General features: G+C 37.7%; 1 protein-coding gene across 1 annotated transcript; it reads left to right on the top strand.

The window, feature by feature from the left end:
• The first annotated feature begins 176 nt into the window (after positions 1-176).
• On the top strand, positions 177-13486 carry LOC112517928 (AP-4 complex subunit mu-like). Its single transcript, XM_025125358.1, has 14 exons — positions 177-227; positions 335-429; positions 7008-7102; positions 7746-7949; positions 8840-8956; positions 9039-9167; positions 10477-10603; positions 10829-10932; positions 11022-11126; positions 11357-11451; positions 12567-12654; positions 12740-12800; positions 12879-12952; positions 13182-13486. Exons 2-14 carry the CDS (start codon positions 372-374, stop codon positions 13278-13280), a joined length of 1356 nt encoding a protein of 451 aa, XP_024981126.1. The 5' UTR covers positions 177-227; positions 335-371; the 3' UTR covers positions 13281-13486.
• Positions 13487-14313: the final 827 nt, after the last annotated feature.

Below are 14313 nucleotides of genomic sequence, written 5' to 3'. Positions count from 1 at the left end.
CCAAACACTAAAAAACAACTTATCAACTTATTGCTTTTTGGTACCGGTATAAGCTAATCCAAACATTTTTTACAAAACTCCAATTTAATACCACATAAGTTAATAAGCATTTTTACAAAAAGCATAAGTTGTTTTAATAAGCACTTCATCGGATCTCATTTGCACAGTTGCACACAACCTCCTCACCCCGCTCGTCGTCCGATTTCGACATACATAATCTCTATCATGTAGGAATTTTTTATCTTCGTCTTGTCTAAATTACAATTTTATTGTTTGATTGATTCAATCAGCTGCTCGTGATTAAGCTAATATCAAATTTCTTTATTTTCTGCAGAGCTGGTTGAATTGAGGAAGGAAGTAGGTTCACGGCAATGATTTCACAGTTCTTTGTATTGTCGCAGAGAGGCGATAACATTGTGTTCCGTGATTGTGAGTCCTCTCATTACAAAATCTATAATGTGATTGTTTATTTATGTTGGGTTCATATGATTGATCGAAATTAGGAAGATGATAATGCTCTATTCTTCTTAATCGAGTTAAATCATATGACCTAACATTTCTATCTCTGTAGGACTTCCAAACACCAATATCAAACAATGAAGTAGATCTCTGAATTTTCCAATGTACATGTCCCCGCCTAGGTCTGCTTAAGCGCCTGCCTAGCCATCAATTGGTCTCCCCGCTTCGATTAGTTATGGCGTCCATGTCAGCTGCTTAGGAGCTAAGTAGCCACAACATTTCTGCTAGAAACTAATTCCTTAACTCGGTCAAATTTACTTGACCTGTAGGTACTTTCCAATTATTTCCAAGTAGTTGTGCCAATGGAAGAATAAATTTAGAAAAGTAATTGTATAAAAATAACATGCTACTAAAATTTTAATTCTCCTATGTCCATAATCTTAGAGTAATCGTATTTTTATATATTAAATGAATTTCTTATGAAGTCCTCTTAGGCATTTATTGAATCCTCACATAGGCGACAAGTGCTAGAAGTTCGACCGACCACGTACCTTTGGATAATGCTTTTAAAACAGTGGAATTTCTTAAAGGCGATGCAGGAGATTTTATTGGATAGAAACACCACTCTGTGGAATATCAGTTTCTGTAGGTTGAACTACCGGCACAACATTTTCTCTTGGGTCTGAACAATATCTTGGGATATCTATGTCTTCCTCATGTCTCATGCAACAACTTAGAAGTGCTTTTTATCTTTTTTCTGCCATGTTGAAACGGACAATTTTGTAGGACAACTCTTGAGACGTATTAGCTTTAGTAGAAAAATAAAGTGAGAAAACTTATAACTTGTAGATTTTATGAAAAGATGAAGGTTGCCGGTGTTGTACATATGATAAGGTCTCTCAAGTTTGAACAAGATCTCAAACAATTAAGTTAGATGCTAATATGTTTTCTGAAAATTGGTTTTGGCCTTCAGTTTTTATAATTGAGCATTCAAAATTAGGACTTTCCTGAACCTTTGAGCATTGTGTGGTTACTCCATCCTGGTCTGAAGGTAAGGTTCAAGTCATAAGAACAACTTGCAGAAAAATGCAAGGCAAAAAGCTGTATGCAACTATTTCCCTCTTTAACCCATGCAACAATGAGGAGCCTTGATGCATTAAATCACCCTCTTATATCAGATTGTTGTAGTGTTAGGCTTTTAAATCATTTGTACCCCTCCCCTCTCTAAAGAAAATCCTTTTAACATTGCAAAGTATAAGGAAAGGGGAAGGTGGATGTGCCTCGGGTACTTACATTTTAGTATAAGTTCTATCCCTCAATTTTTTTCTTCTCATCACCTTTTGATTGTTATATGCACCAACTACACGTATCCATCGTCCACAAGTACATACGAGCATATGTGTGGATGATACATATCTGTCTTGAAAGATATGTTTTGCATGGAGTGTCCATGTTGCGTAGCTCATTTGATGACACATTTTCTTACCCACAGTTGAAAATGCCTATTGAAGCTCACTTAGTCACTGATGAGTTCTGAAACAAAACGAGACAGGAAAGGATTTCGAACTGTAATTTCATTCACAAGGATGTACATAATTTTTATTACAAAAATAACAAGGAAACCAACAACAAAGAAGAAAAATAAATATCTACTTTCTAAAAAAAGCATCCCTTCCAAACATTGGAGGATGATTGATACAGTTTCCTTTCTTGAAAACTTTCCTATTTTTCAACATTCCCCCTCAAGTTGGCGAACGTATATCCCACATTCCCAACTTGGATACATTTCGTTCTAAGTATGATTTTATCAATGGTTTAGTGAACGTATCTGCTTCCTGCTGTTTTATTAGAACGAAGTTAAGACTAATGGTGCCATTTTCTACCTCAGTCTTGCTGAAGTTTCTATCTATCTGAACATGCTTCATTCTGTCGTGTTGAATCGGGTTATAGACTATCGCGATTGTAGACTCACTATCACTGTTTAGTTTGACTGGCCCACTTATATTTACGTTGAGCTCTTCTAGAGTTCTAGTAGGCAGTTAATCCAGTTAGTTCACATACTTCCAGAGCTATGGCCCTGTACTCGGCTTTAGCACTGCTTATAGCCACTACCGTTTGTTTCTTGCTCCTTCAGGTAACTAAGTTCCCCCACACTTTAGTGCAGTAATCAGTTGTTGATGTAGCATCGCTTGATCCTCCCCAATCAGCATCAGCAAATCCTTCCACATTTCTGTTTTTTGTTTTCCTGAATAGCAATCCTTTTCCGCGTGTACCTTTCAAGTACTTGAGGATGTGTTGGACAGCTTCGAGATGTCTCTTAGTGGGAGAGTGAATATACTAGCTCATAACACTGACACTGTAAGCAATATCAGGCCGTGTGAGTGATAGGTAAATTAGCTTACCTACAAGTTGTTGGTATTGCTCTCGATCAACTGGAGGATCATTGTCATTGATTCTTGACTTCTAGGTCCGCTCCAAGGGAGTACTTGCTGGTTTACATCCCAACTTCCCTGTTTATTTTAGAAGGTATAGAACATATTTCCTTTGGGAGATAAATATTCTTTGTTTGCTTCGAGCAATCTCAATTCCAAGGAAAGATTGTAGTTTTCCAAGATCCTTAACTTTGAACATGGAATGAAGTTGTTTCTTCAAATTCTCAATTTCACGAGTGTCATCCCCAGTTATTGTCATATCATCAACATACATGAGTAGTAATGACTTCTTATCCTCACTTGAGTGTTTCACAAACAGACTGTGATCAGCTTGACTTTGCATGTCTCTAAATTGCTTCATGACTGAGCACATTCTTTTGAAACATGCACGTGGTGACTGTTACCATACAGAGACTTCTTCAGTTTACACACTAGCCCTGACTCCTTATTTTCCTCAAACCCTGGGGGTAGCTTCATATATACTTCTTCCTCTAATGTTTCATTGAGGTAGGTGTTTTTTACATCCAACTGGTGTAGCTCCTAATCTAGATTTGCAGCAAGTGCGAGTAGGACTCGAATGGAATTGAGTTTGGCTACTGGGGTGAATATCTCTTCATAGTCGATCCGTTAGGTTTGAGTGTAGCCTTGAGCAACGAGCCTGGTTTTGTATCTCTCGACTTTTCCATCAGTGCCGACTTTAACCGAAAAGATCCATTTGCACCTGATTACCTTTCTTCGGCTCTAGTTTTAACAACTTCCCATGTCTGGTTTTCTTTAAGGGCTTTCATTTCCTCCATAACTGCATTCTTCCACTTTGGATCACATAGGGCCTCATGAATGTTTTTGGGGATCGCTTCCTTATCCACCTGTGAGAGAAAAGCTTTATATTTTGAAGAAAGCTTACCGTATGAGAGATGTCCCGATACATGCAAGTTCGAACCCCTTTTCGAATGGCAATGGGAACATTAAGGTCACTATGTTCTTGAGGTGTAATGTTTCACATTCCCGAGAATCAGGAGGGACAAAAGAGAGATGCTTTCTATCAGTCAAAAGCAGCGCAAAAGAGCATCCTGCGTCAGGAGCTGGTCCGGGTGCTGATGATTGGCCAATATTGGGTTTTGGTCGTCTGGAGTATACTTGGAAAAGGGGTGGTTGAGTATCTCCCCCTTGATCAGAATCTGCTTGGGCCTCAGAGGATTGGGTATCTCCCCCTTGGACTTCGGTAGAGGCAGTGGCTGAATGGAAGGACTTGGGATAGTTGGGCTAGTTGGATTCGGGTTGGACTAGATTCGTATAAAGACACGGGAAGAGAGATTGAGGGGTCCCAGTGGATATCTTCCTTGAGACTCTTCCCCCTGAAGAGATACAGTGGATAGAAACTGAGTTTCAAAAAAATCGACATCACAAGTAATGAACACCCTTTTTTGAGGTTGGACAGTAACACTTGTACCCCTTTTTTCTGGGGAGTAGCCCACAAAGATACATTTGACAGCCCTGGGGTCTAATTTTCTACGAGATGGGCAGGTATTGTGAACATAGGCTGTGGAACCGAATATACAAGGTGGAAAAGAGTTTAGGATTCTAAGGTTAACAAAGCACTTTTGAAGGTTTTGTATGGGGGTTGAAAAGCTCAAAACTTTAGACGGAAGATGATTGATTAAGTAGGTTGATGAGAGGACGACTTCACCCCAAAAACAATAGGGTATATTATTGTGTATCATGATTGCCATCGATACTTCAAGTAGGTGTCAATTTTTTCCTCTCAGCCACTCCATTTTGCTGAGGTGTGTGGATACATGAAGATTGATGGAGGATGCCATGTTCATTGTGGTAATCTTTTAGATCATTTGCAAAATATTCCCCACCTACTTGGAATTTGTACTTAAAAACAATTTCCACAAGCTTGTGGAATTGCTTAAAGACTTGACCAAACTCATATTTGTTTTTGAGTAGGTATACCCAACAAGCACGAGTATGATCATCTATAAAGGTGATAAACCAACGAGTTCCATTGATGTTTAGAGTATGTGAGGGTCCCCATACATCACTATGGACTATATTGAAAGGTTGAGATGGTTTGCAGGTACAATTTGGGTAAGTTTTTCAAGTCTGTTTTCCAAGAACACAACTTTCACATTGAAACCCCGAATAACTTCTATTGATAATAAATTTGGGTACAACCGATGCAAATGCTCAAAACTAGGATGACCTAACCGTTGATGCCATAACAAAACTTTAGACTCAAACATAGTAGAAAGGGAGTGGTGTTTTTGTAGAGAGGATTTGTGTGAAGAACCACGAAAGTAGTAGAGGCCATGGGATTCCTTAGCAATGCCAATCATCTTCCCTGAAGATTGCTCCTGAAATTCACAAAGAGTGGGAAAACAAGTTACAACACAGTCTTCATTTTTGAGAAGTCTAGTGACAGTAAGTTAAACTGAAGGTTTGGCACATATAAAACTGAATTCAGTTTTAAATCATCGTAAATAATGTTCCCGGTGCCATAACACGAGAAACCTTTCCATCAGCAACTGTGATGTTAATACAGTTGGTGGCTGGTTTAAAGTTTTTCAATAGGTTAAAGTTTCCTGTCATATGATCAGAAGCACCAGTATCTATGATTCAACCTTCAAAAATTTCTCCTTTGTGGAAAGAAGATAAAGTATACTCACCTTGAGGTTCCCCATTACATGTCGGAGCTGTGGGGGAATTGGTTGGATGGAAGAGAGTTCTAAAGACTTCCTTTTGGGCTGGAGTGGAAGGACTTGGAGACGAGATTTTTTCTGTTGAGTCTCCACAACATGGGCAGATGATTGCCGCCTTCGAGGGATCTAGTTTGGGGGCTTACCATGGAGGTCCCAGCATTGCTCCTTCCTATGATGTGGTTTCTTGCGGTGTTCACACCCGACTTTGATGTTCTTGGATTTTGCATTCCCTTGTCCTTCAGATCTGTAGGTAGCAAGAGCAGATCCGTGGACTTCAGCATTTGTTGGGGTCGGTAGCCTCACCCTTTTCCAACTCTGTTCTCGACGTACTTCTGCAAATACTTCTCTAAGGGAGGACAGCGATTTGGTACCGAGGATTCTGCCCCTAACCTCGTGTAGTTCCTTGTTGAGCGCGTGGAGGAAGTCGAAGATTCTGTCTTTTTCGAGCATCTGGGCATAGTGAGTACACTCTTGACTGCATGACCAATTGATGTTGTAGAACACATCCATCTCCTGCCATAGTTCGGTTAGTACATTGTAAGTACTCAGTTACAAATTTTTCTCCTTGGCTGGTATTACGAAGAGATGATCGAATCTCAAAACACTGTGAGGTGTTTTCTAGATCAGAATACACCTCTTGAACGACTTCCCAGATTTTCTGGGCAGTCTTGTAGTGCAGATAGGTTTTTCCAATGTTTGGATTCGTCGAATTGACAAGCCATGCCATAATGATAGAGTTTTCTGCCTCCCATAATTTGTAACTTTCATCCTTTTTGTCTGGAGCCTTTGTTTCACACGTAAGGACCCTGTTTTTCCTTCCCTCTAATAACAAACATAACAGACTGAAACCACTCACGGAAGTTCAGTCTGTTGGGTAATTTGGAGAGAGGAGTTGATTTCTGCTGATGGAAAAGGGATGGGGTTTGGTTTGGAGTTTGATGAGTGGTAGAAGATTGGGCAGATCCTGTCATTATCGATCTGCTGGTCTATCCAGAGAAAAACAAACAGAATGGTTAAGACAGGATGAACAAGAGTTACCTCAAAGACTTTAGCCTGCAAAGATTGCAAGGCTCTGATACCATGAAATAAAACGAGACAGGAAAGGATTTCCAACTGTAATTTCATTCACAGGGATGCACATAATTTATATTATAAAAATAACAAAAACCAGTAAAAAAGAAGAAATATAAGTATCTACTTTCTAAAAAATAAACATCCCTTTCCAAACATTGGAAGATGATTGATACGGTTTCCTTTCTTGAAAACTTTCCTATTTTTCAACAAGTTCGTGGGAGTAGTAGTTGTGTAGTTGGAAGCTGATGATTAGTTGGTTTGCAGAACTATTCCCTGTTTGCATGTACTTTCCTTTGGCTTTTTTTTAATTTTTGACATCCACATTTCACTGATGCAGATCGTGGTGATGTGCAAAAAGGAAGTGCAGAGATCTTCTTTCGTAAAGTGAAGTTTTGGAAGGAGGATGGAGAAGCCGAGGCTCCACCTGTCTTTGTAGGTATTTTTAAAAGTAAACTGTTTTTTATGTCAAATAGATCTTGATGAAACATGGGAAATTCGTTAGGCATGGTTTTCTTTGAGTTCAAGATATTCGGCATAAGCCGCTTTGCTTTCCTGCTGTGCATTCCAGCTTTGCAAAGCACAGATAAAAGAAACAATTCAGTCACAAGGAGTTAACGACCGCACATGCTGCAACCTAGGGATCACCAGGCAGCTCTTTCACTCTATGGGGATCGGGCATGGCCAGCTCCCATAGTGTGACGGGTGGTATGTACAAGGCCCGGGCAAGACTCCCAGAGGGCAAGAAAAAGGAATAGTTCTTCTAGTTGCTCCCTTATGTTATAAAATTCTTTCAATGCATTCCTTAACATTGTTTCACATTTTGAGTATTAAATTGAATACGTGCAACATGTTTATGCAACAGTTACCTCTGCACTCGATGACTTTCACAATAACTTATCAAGTTTTTGGGCAAGCTTTAATATTTGACTTGCTTGAGTGATTGTTTTCACTGTTACTATATTTGTTCTTTCTGAGGTGATAATCAGCCTGACAGCCTTTGCATCTTACAAAAGCCACATATGTCATGAAATTGTTTATTTTAACACGATGGTTACTGATAATGTTTTCATCATAGAATGTGGATGGTGTCAACTACTTTCATGCCAAAGTAGTTGGGTTGCTGTTTGTTGCAACAACTAGAGCAAATGTTTCACCTTCTCTTGTCTTGGAGCTTCTACTAAGAATAGCACGAGTTACCAAAGATTACCTTGGCATCCTAAATGAAGATTCAATACGGAAAAACTTTGTGCTTATGTACGAATTACTTGACGAAGTAATTGTAAGTATCCCTTTCATATAACTTTGCTGCATTTGCTAAATTTGAGCAGAATTTACGAGGGTTCTGTACTTACAAATGCAAAAGTTTAACTTTTTTTTTCCCTTCATAGTTCTGCATCTGAAGTTGAAAACCCAAATAGCTAATATTGTGTTTGAGCATAGATAATCGAAGGTGTTCTCTAGATGCATATATTGTCCATTTAGGTGATTTCCTAAGAAGCTTTCTCAGTTAATTTTTTTGTTTCTTTATTAATACCCGTTACGTTGTGCATAGCTGATAAAGCTAGGAATTCTTCAAAGTAATTGGCAATATAGATGTTGGTAGGAGTCGATTTGGATACATGAATACTTGATGATCAGGTTTTAAATTATGCACTGAGGAATGAAAATATTTTTTGAACTGTGCTCGGTTACTTTTATTATTTCTCATGTTATTGCACTTATATATACACACACACACACATATATATATATATATATATATATAGAGAGAGAGAGAGAGAGAGAGAGAGAGAGGCAGGATCAAACGAGAATGCTAACTATTTAAGATTATATGAGAACGGCCAAATCACATTTGATTTCATATTAACGGTAAAAAAGAAGTGTTGGGGCGACTTTGGCCATGACATCAGGTCGCGAGGTAAAGTGGCGTGAATCACATATGATTTTGTACGTGATGTTAGTGTAAAATCACATGTGATTTGGCCGTTTGCTTATTCTCTTAAATAGGTATTGTTCTCGTTTAAACCCGACTCCTCTCTCTCTCTCTATACATACATACATATATATATATATATATATATATATGTAAAATCACGTGCAAATTTATGTTTTCTTTTTGCTTTTGTCTAAAGGAGGTTAAGTATAATGTTTTCTTTCTTTTGCTCCCAGGATTTTGGTTATGTGCAAACGACATCAACTGAAGTTCTGAAGTCATGTTTATTTAATGAGCCAATCATGGTTGATGCTGCACGAATGCCACCTCTTGGTCCAGCTGCTCTCTTTATGGTACAAGTCATTCAAGGCTGATATATTTATTTAAGTGTACATGCTTACTATATCTTTTTGCTTGCAACTTCGATTTGTGCAGCAAGGGAACAAAAGAATGCCAGGGACGGCTGTCACGAAGTCAGTGGTAGCTAATGAACCTGGGGGTAGAAAGAGGGAGGAAATTTTCGTGGATATAATTGAAAAAATAAGTGTTACTTTCAGCTCTAGTGTGAGTAATTTTTTCTTCTACTCTTAGTTTTGTTTTCTACAAATTTTTTTCTGATATGAACTAAGAAAACTAGCTTTACCATCAAAACATTAAGCTTCAACATTTGTCAACTATGTGACCAACAAATATCATGGGGTTCTGTAGCCATAACTGATAGGAGCAAGTCATATTTTTTACTGTTGTGTAGGAGATAAAACTGAATAGCAGGTTCAGTCGAAAGCTCCAACTGTTGGTGAAAGGTTATTTGGTTGTAGAGGATGAAACTTTTGGATGGCTGGAAGTTCCATTCCCTATAATTGCATCCAGATTTGCACACTGAAAGGATACTGACCATAAGTTTCCATGAACCACGATAAGGGTTCCGCAGCCAAGATTTAACCATACTAGCCTACAAATAGGGAGATGGTTTACCTTAGAGCTAACAACAATGTCTCCTAACTCTTGTTCATATCTTATATTTCTCATATAAGCCCTTAAGAAATTGAGCTGTTCATATCTATGCTATGTAAAAAAAATATATCAAGCTGGTCTTCCCTTTATGTTCAGGATATCTTGGACATAGCAAAAAGAAAAACCAAAAAAGATATCAACCAATATTGACTTCCTTATTCAGGCCATCACAAATGTGATTTCAATTTTGCATATGGGTGTGTGACTCTGTGTGTTATAGTCCTAAATAGCATCTTTTATGAGACTTGAAGCCATGACCCTCCATGTTCCTCTTTGAAGTTATGATAGCCACCATTAGGCAAAAGACCACTTGGTATATACTACGCTGTCACAAGTCCTGTTTTTAATGATTTCATTATGCACCTTATGTAATAGTGCAGCATAATCATGATTTATTCTTGCACTCGGCAAAATCCCTACTGGGTAATTCTATGGGTTATGTATGCAGCTTCAACCTGTCGGTTTGTTGGAACTTTGCTTTCATGTGGCACAAACAACTTTTCAACTACTTCATAGGCAATACACTTGCAAGATAATATGGGCAGTGCAAAGAGTGGATGATCTAGACACTTGGGCTGAATGTTTGTTTCCACACTCCCTATATAAGACAAAAGTCCTTCGTTATATTTCTTTATTTAAGTCCACCTCCTTTCAGGTCGAGGCAATTTTTCTTCTACTATCTTGGCCAACATTCATTTTGAGACTTTCACTAGCAAGGACTGGAAGAGGCTTCTGTCGTTATCATAGTAACAAAAAAAGGAGAACACTAAGTTAGTGTACTCAATTGGATGATAATATATTAGAAATTCGTTAGCTTCATCATGCATCCAAATTATTCTAAATTTATACACGTGAACAGGGATACATACTAACTTCTGAGATAGATGGAACCATTCAAATGAAGAGTTATCTTTCTGGGAATCCAGAAATCCGACTAGCCCTTAATGAGGAGCTGAATATAGGAAGCAGTGGCAGATCGTTATATGGTACGCGATCCTCTCAGTTTATTCATTTATCCAACACCAGAATGTTATTGTTAGAAAATTTTGAAATCTGTCTTGATATTTTATGCCCTTGAGATCATGCCATTTTGGGATGCAAACTGAGTGACCATGATGACCATTAACTTTTCGAAGCTCATAGTTAGTCTATAATCTATTGCGAGGGTTATCTGCTTTCAAAAGCTTATCAAATCATGCTTTCTATGACAGATTACACTGGTTCCACTGGATCAGGAGCAGTTATACTAGATGATTGCAATTTCCATGAATCTGTGCATCTAGATCGTTTTGATGTCGACAGAACTCTGACTCTTGTAAGTAATGTGATATGACTTTAATTTATTTGACATGCCTATTCAGCAATTTTGATGAATCTGATGTTAATCTTGCTCATGTTTATCAGGTGCCTCATGATGGTGAATTTCCTGTCATGAATTATCGCATGACTCAGGAATTTAAGCCACCTTTTCGTATTAACACCCTCATTGAAGAAGCTGGATCACTCAAGGTAGATATCTTCTTCCTGTAATTCTTTTTAGTAAATACACAATTATATCTCTTACATTATCCATCATTTGAGCCTTACTTTGGTTTACGTCTCTTTTGATGACTATCGCTTCTGTAGTTATCCTTCAGCGGTGCTTATCCTATTTTGTGCTTTGTTTTACTTCTTTGGCATACTAATGCCCATTACATAAGCATGCTCCTATACTATATCATGTTTCATTTCTATCCAAGGCTGAAGTGATTCTGAAAGTACGTGCCGAATTTCCTCAAAATATTACTGCAAATACGGTTGTGGTTCAGATGCCTGTGCCATCATACACATCCAGGTACCTTTTTCCTGTTTTCTGCAAACCCATTTTAATAATTTAATAAAAGATAGGCTTAATATATAGGGAGGCTAACAAAGTTTGCTGTAAGTTTTAAATAGGCCACCCAACAATAAACACGTCAACGGAGGCCACCCAACTTTTAAAAGATGTCATTTAAAAAATACCAAGGACTAAAATTGGTTTGGTGGTCAAAACATAAACATGTAAACTTTGGTGATTAAAAGTGAAACAAAAACTTGGAAACTAAAAACGGTCCCCTCCCCCCGGGGGGGGAGGGGAGGTGTGGTGGTGGTGCGCAGGGGGATGGGAGTGGTGGTGGCTGCTGTGAAGTGTGAGGGATGCTGGTAGTTGCGCATGAGGGGCCTCTATTAGCTTCTCTATATCGTTATGGGCTTCTGCAAGTGGCTTGGCTTGGTGAATAAACAAGTGTACTGGTCACTTGTATTTGAGGAAAGGAGCCTAGGCCACTCAGGTAGGCCTTGGTAGGCTATGGTGCAAGGATAATACATGGATACCAGGGATTTGGAGATTCTAAAAAAGTAGATTTTGGGCATGTGTTTATACACATGCATGTTTGTGTTTATATGTACAAAAAAACTAAAACCAATCTAATAAAAGAAAGAAGTTATTTCATGATTAAATACATTTAATATACAAGATAATACACACTAGAATCTAAGCCTTATCTTGTTTTTACTTTTACATAATTATGACCAGTGGAGAAGTATGTAAAAGTAAAAACATGCCAAGGCTTCTAATTCAAATGCAATCTTTAAGATGTCAAGTTTCAAAAATTTGAATTTAGATATTTATATTAGTAATAGTTATAAAGGCTTGCCCCTCAAGATGATACATTTTTTTGAAAAAAGAGCATGTTCAGCAAAAAAGCCCATAACCGGAAAAAGTTATATGGTAGCGTGGTGGATAAAGATGTGGGTGATGAAATCGACCAATGTTAGCCTTGAGACCATCCATTTCCAAGAAGAAAAAAACTATACATCACTTGACCTGTTTGGAAATGATTAAACCTATTTTTGATGCTTGTATTTATACCCCCTCCCTCAGTAAGCAAGTGTCTAAGGAATATTAATTTGTTGTACAACAATTTTCAGAATTAGCTTCGAAATGGAATCTGGAGCAGTTGGACAAGTGACTGATTTTAAGGAATCAAACAAGAAACTGGAGTGGGGGTTAAAGAAGGCAATTTCTCTTGTTAATGCTATCTCTATGTCCACATTCACCAAGTATTGGGAGGGATTTAATTTGGTGTAAAGTTACTGTGCAGATTGTTGGTGGATCTGAACATACACTACGTGCAAAGCTAACATTCTCACAGGACTCACATGGTAAGTTCTATTGCAAATATGGCAAATGCCTTATTCACGTGGGTTCATATTTTGCAACTTATTCGGGTTCTGTAATAGGGAATATAACCAAGGAAGCTGGACCTGTCAGCATGACCTTCACCATACCCATGTACAATTGCTCTAGACTACAGGTAACAAAACTCCTCTCCTCCCCTCTCGACTTGACTTTTCTTTTTCTTTTTGGGAAAATTGCATGCAAACGTAACATACTGTTACGTACTTCCATAAACCTTTCATTTTAATACCTCAAACATATAGATTGAAGTGCCTTTTAGTGCCTCCATTTTATTCTTGAAACAATTTAATGATAATTGTAACGGAGTTAGAGAAGTAAATGTGTTGATGATGCTTGTGATGTAGGTGAAATACTTGCAAATTGCAAAGAAGTCCAAAACATACAATCCCTACCGGTGGGTGAGATATGTTACCCAAGCCAATTCATATGTTGCTCGTATATGAGCCTCTCTCTAACTCATGTTGTATTCTCTTTCTGTTCTTTGCCTCTGCGTCTATGATAAAGCCTACCCAAAATCCTCTCTCTCTCCCTATAGGATTTATTGGGTTTATTTGGTTTGGTTTGGTTTGGTTTTGATAATAGCTAGTTGTTTATGTACTGAGAGAGTCGTGTAAAATTAACCAACTTTAAGGAAACTATGTGGTTTTTAGAATTCTTTTATAAAAGCCCCAACTGGTTGATATAGGCCAGGGCAGGTGTCATGAGGTTTGGTATACCTCCAAAATTTCAGCATATTTTTAAGTTTTTATTTTGGATAACGGTTAGGTGTTTACACGCACCTCGACCAATCCATGGGTCCTTGAAGTTAACAGCCGGAAAAACCTCCAATGGAGAGGAAACTTACGGTCCCACAAGTGACCATGGTGTTTGTGCGGTTTTGAGTGCCAACCAAGCTACTGATGTTTGAAACCTAGTATTTGCTTGGAATTTGGTTTGAAGCTTTTAACAAGGAAAGGAAAAAGTAGGGGGAAAAAAACCAATGAACTATTACGTTTTGAGTTATCAAAGTTCTTTGATTTTTTTTAACAAATAAATCCTTTGAATTTTTGAAATCAAACAAATAAATCCTTAAAACGTTTTAAAACTTAAGGAACCAAACCATCTTTTATATTTTGAACAATTAAGTCTCGAGATGTTTTTTTTGATCAAGTTCCTTACACTTATTAAAATGAATGTAATATATCATTTATCGATGTATCTAGATCAGTAACAAAGTACAATAAACCAAAAAAATTTGTTAAGTATTATTATTGTCTATTCATATTTTATTTTTGGGTAAATTGCATTAAAAAGTAATGTACTTTCACTTATTCCTATTTTTAGTAACAAATTTTTAAAACATTTATTTTGTTACCTCAATTGTAAAATATCAATCTTTTAAGTACCTGATCTACCTGATGACTTACAAATGTTGACTAGGATCATATTTTTATTGATGTGACATTGTTTATTTATGTTATCAATGCCAACTAAGGA

This window comes from Cynara cardunculus (assembly GCF_001531365.2).
Source record: "Cynara cardunculus var. scolymus isolate 2C chromosome LG 1, CcrdV1, whole genome shotgun sequence".
Classification (NCBI taxonomy): Eukaryota; Viridiplantae; Streptophyta; class Magnoliopsida; order Asterales; family Asteraceae; genus Cynara; species Cynara cardunculus.
Note: the sequence above shows the minus strand (reverse complement) of the source record. Positions and strands in the feature narration are given on the sequence as shown.

Coding starts and splice junctions, on each gene's coding strand:
- LOC112517928 (XM_025125358.1), top strand. CDS start 372: ATGATTTCACAGTTCTTTGTATTGTCGCAGAGAGGCGATAACATTGTG. Junction 430..7,007: donor TAACATTGTGTTCCGTGATT/GTGAGTCCTCTC, acceptor TCACTGATGCAG/ATCGTGGTGATGTGCAAAAA. Junction 12,953..13,181: donor ACAATTGCTCTAGACTACAG/GTAACAAAACTC, acceptor CTTGTGATGTAG/GTGAAATACTTGCAAATTGC.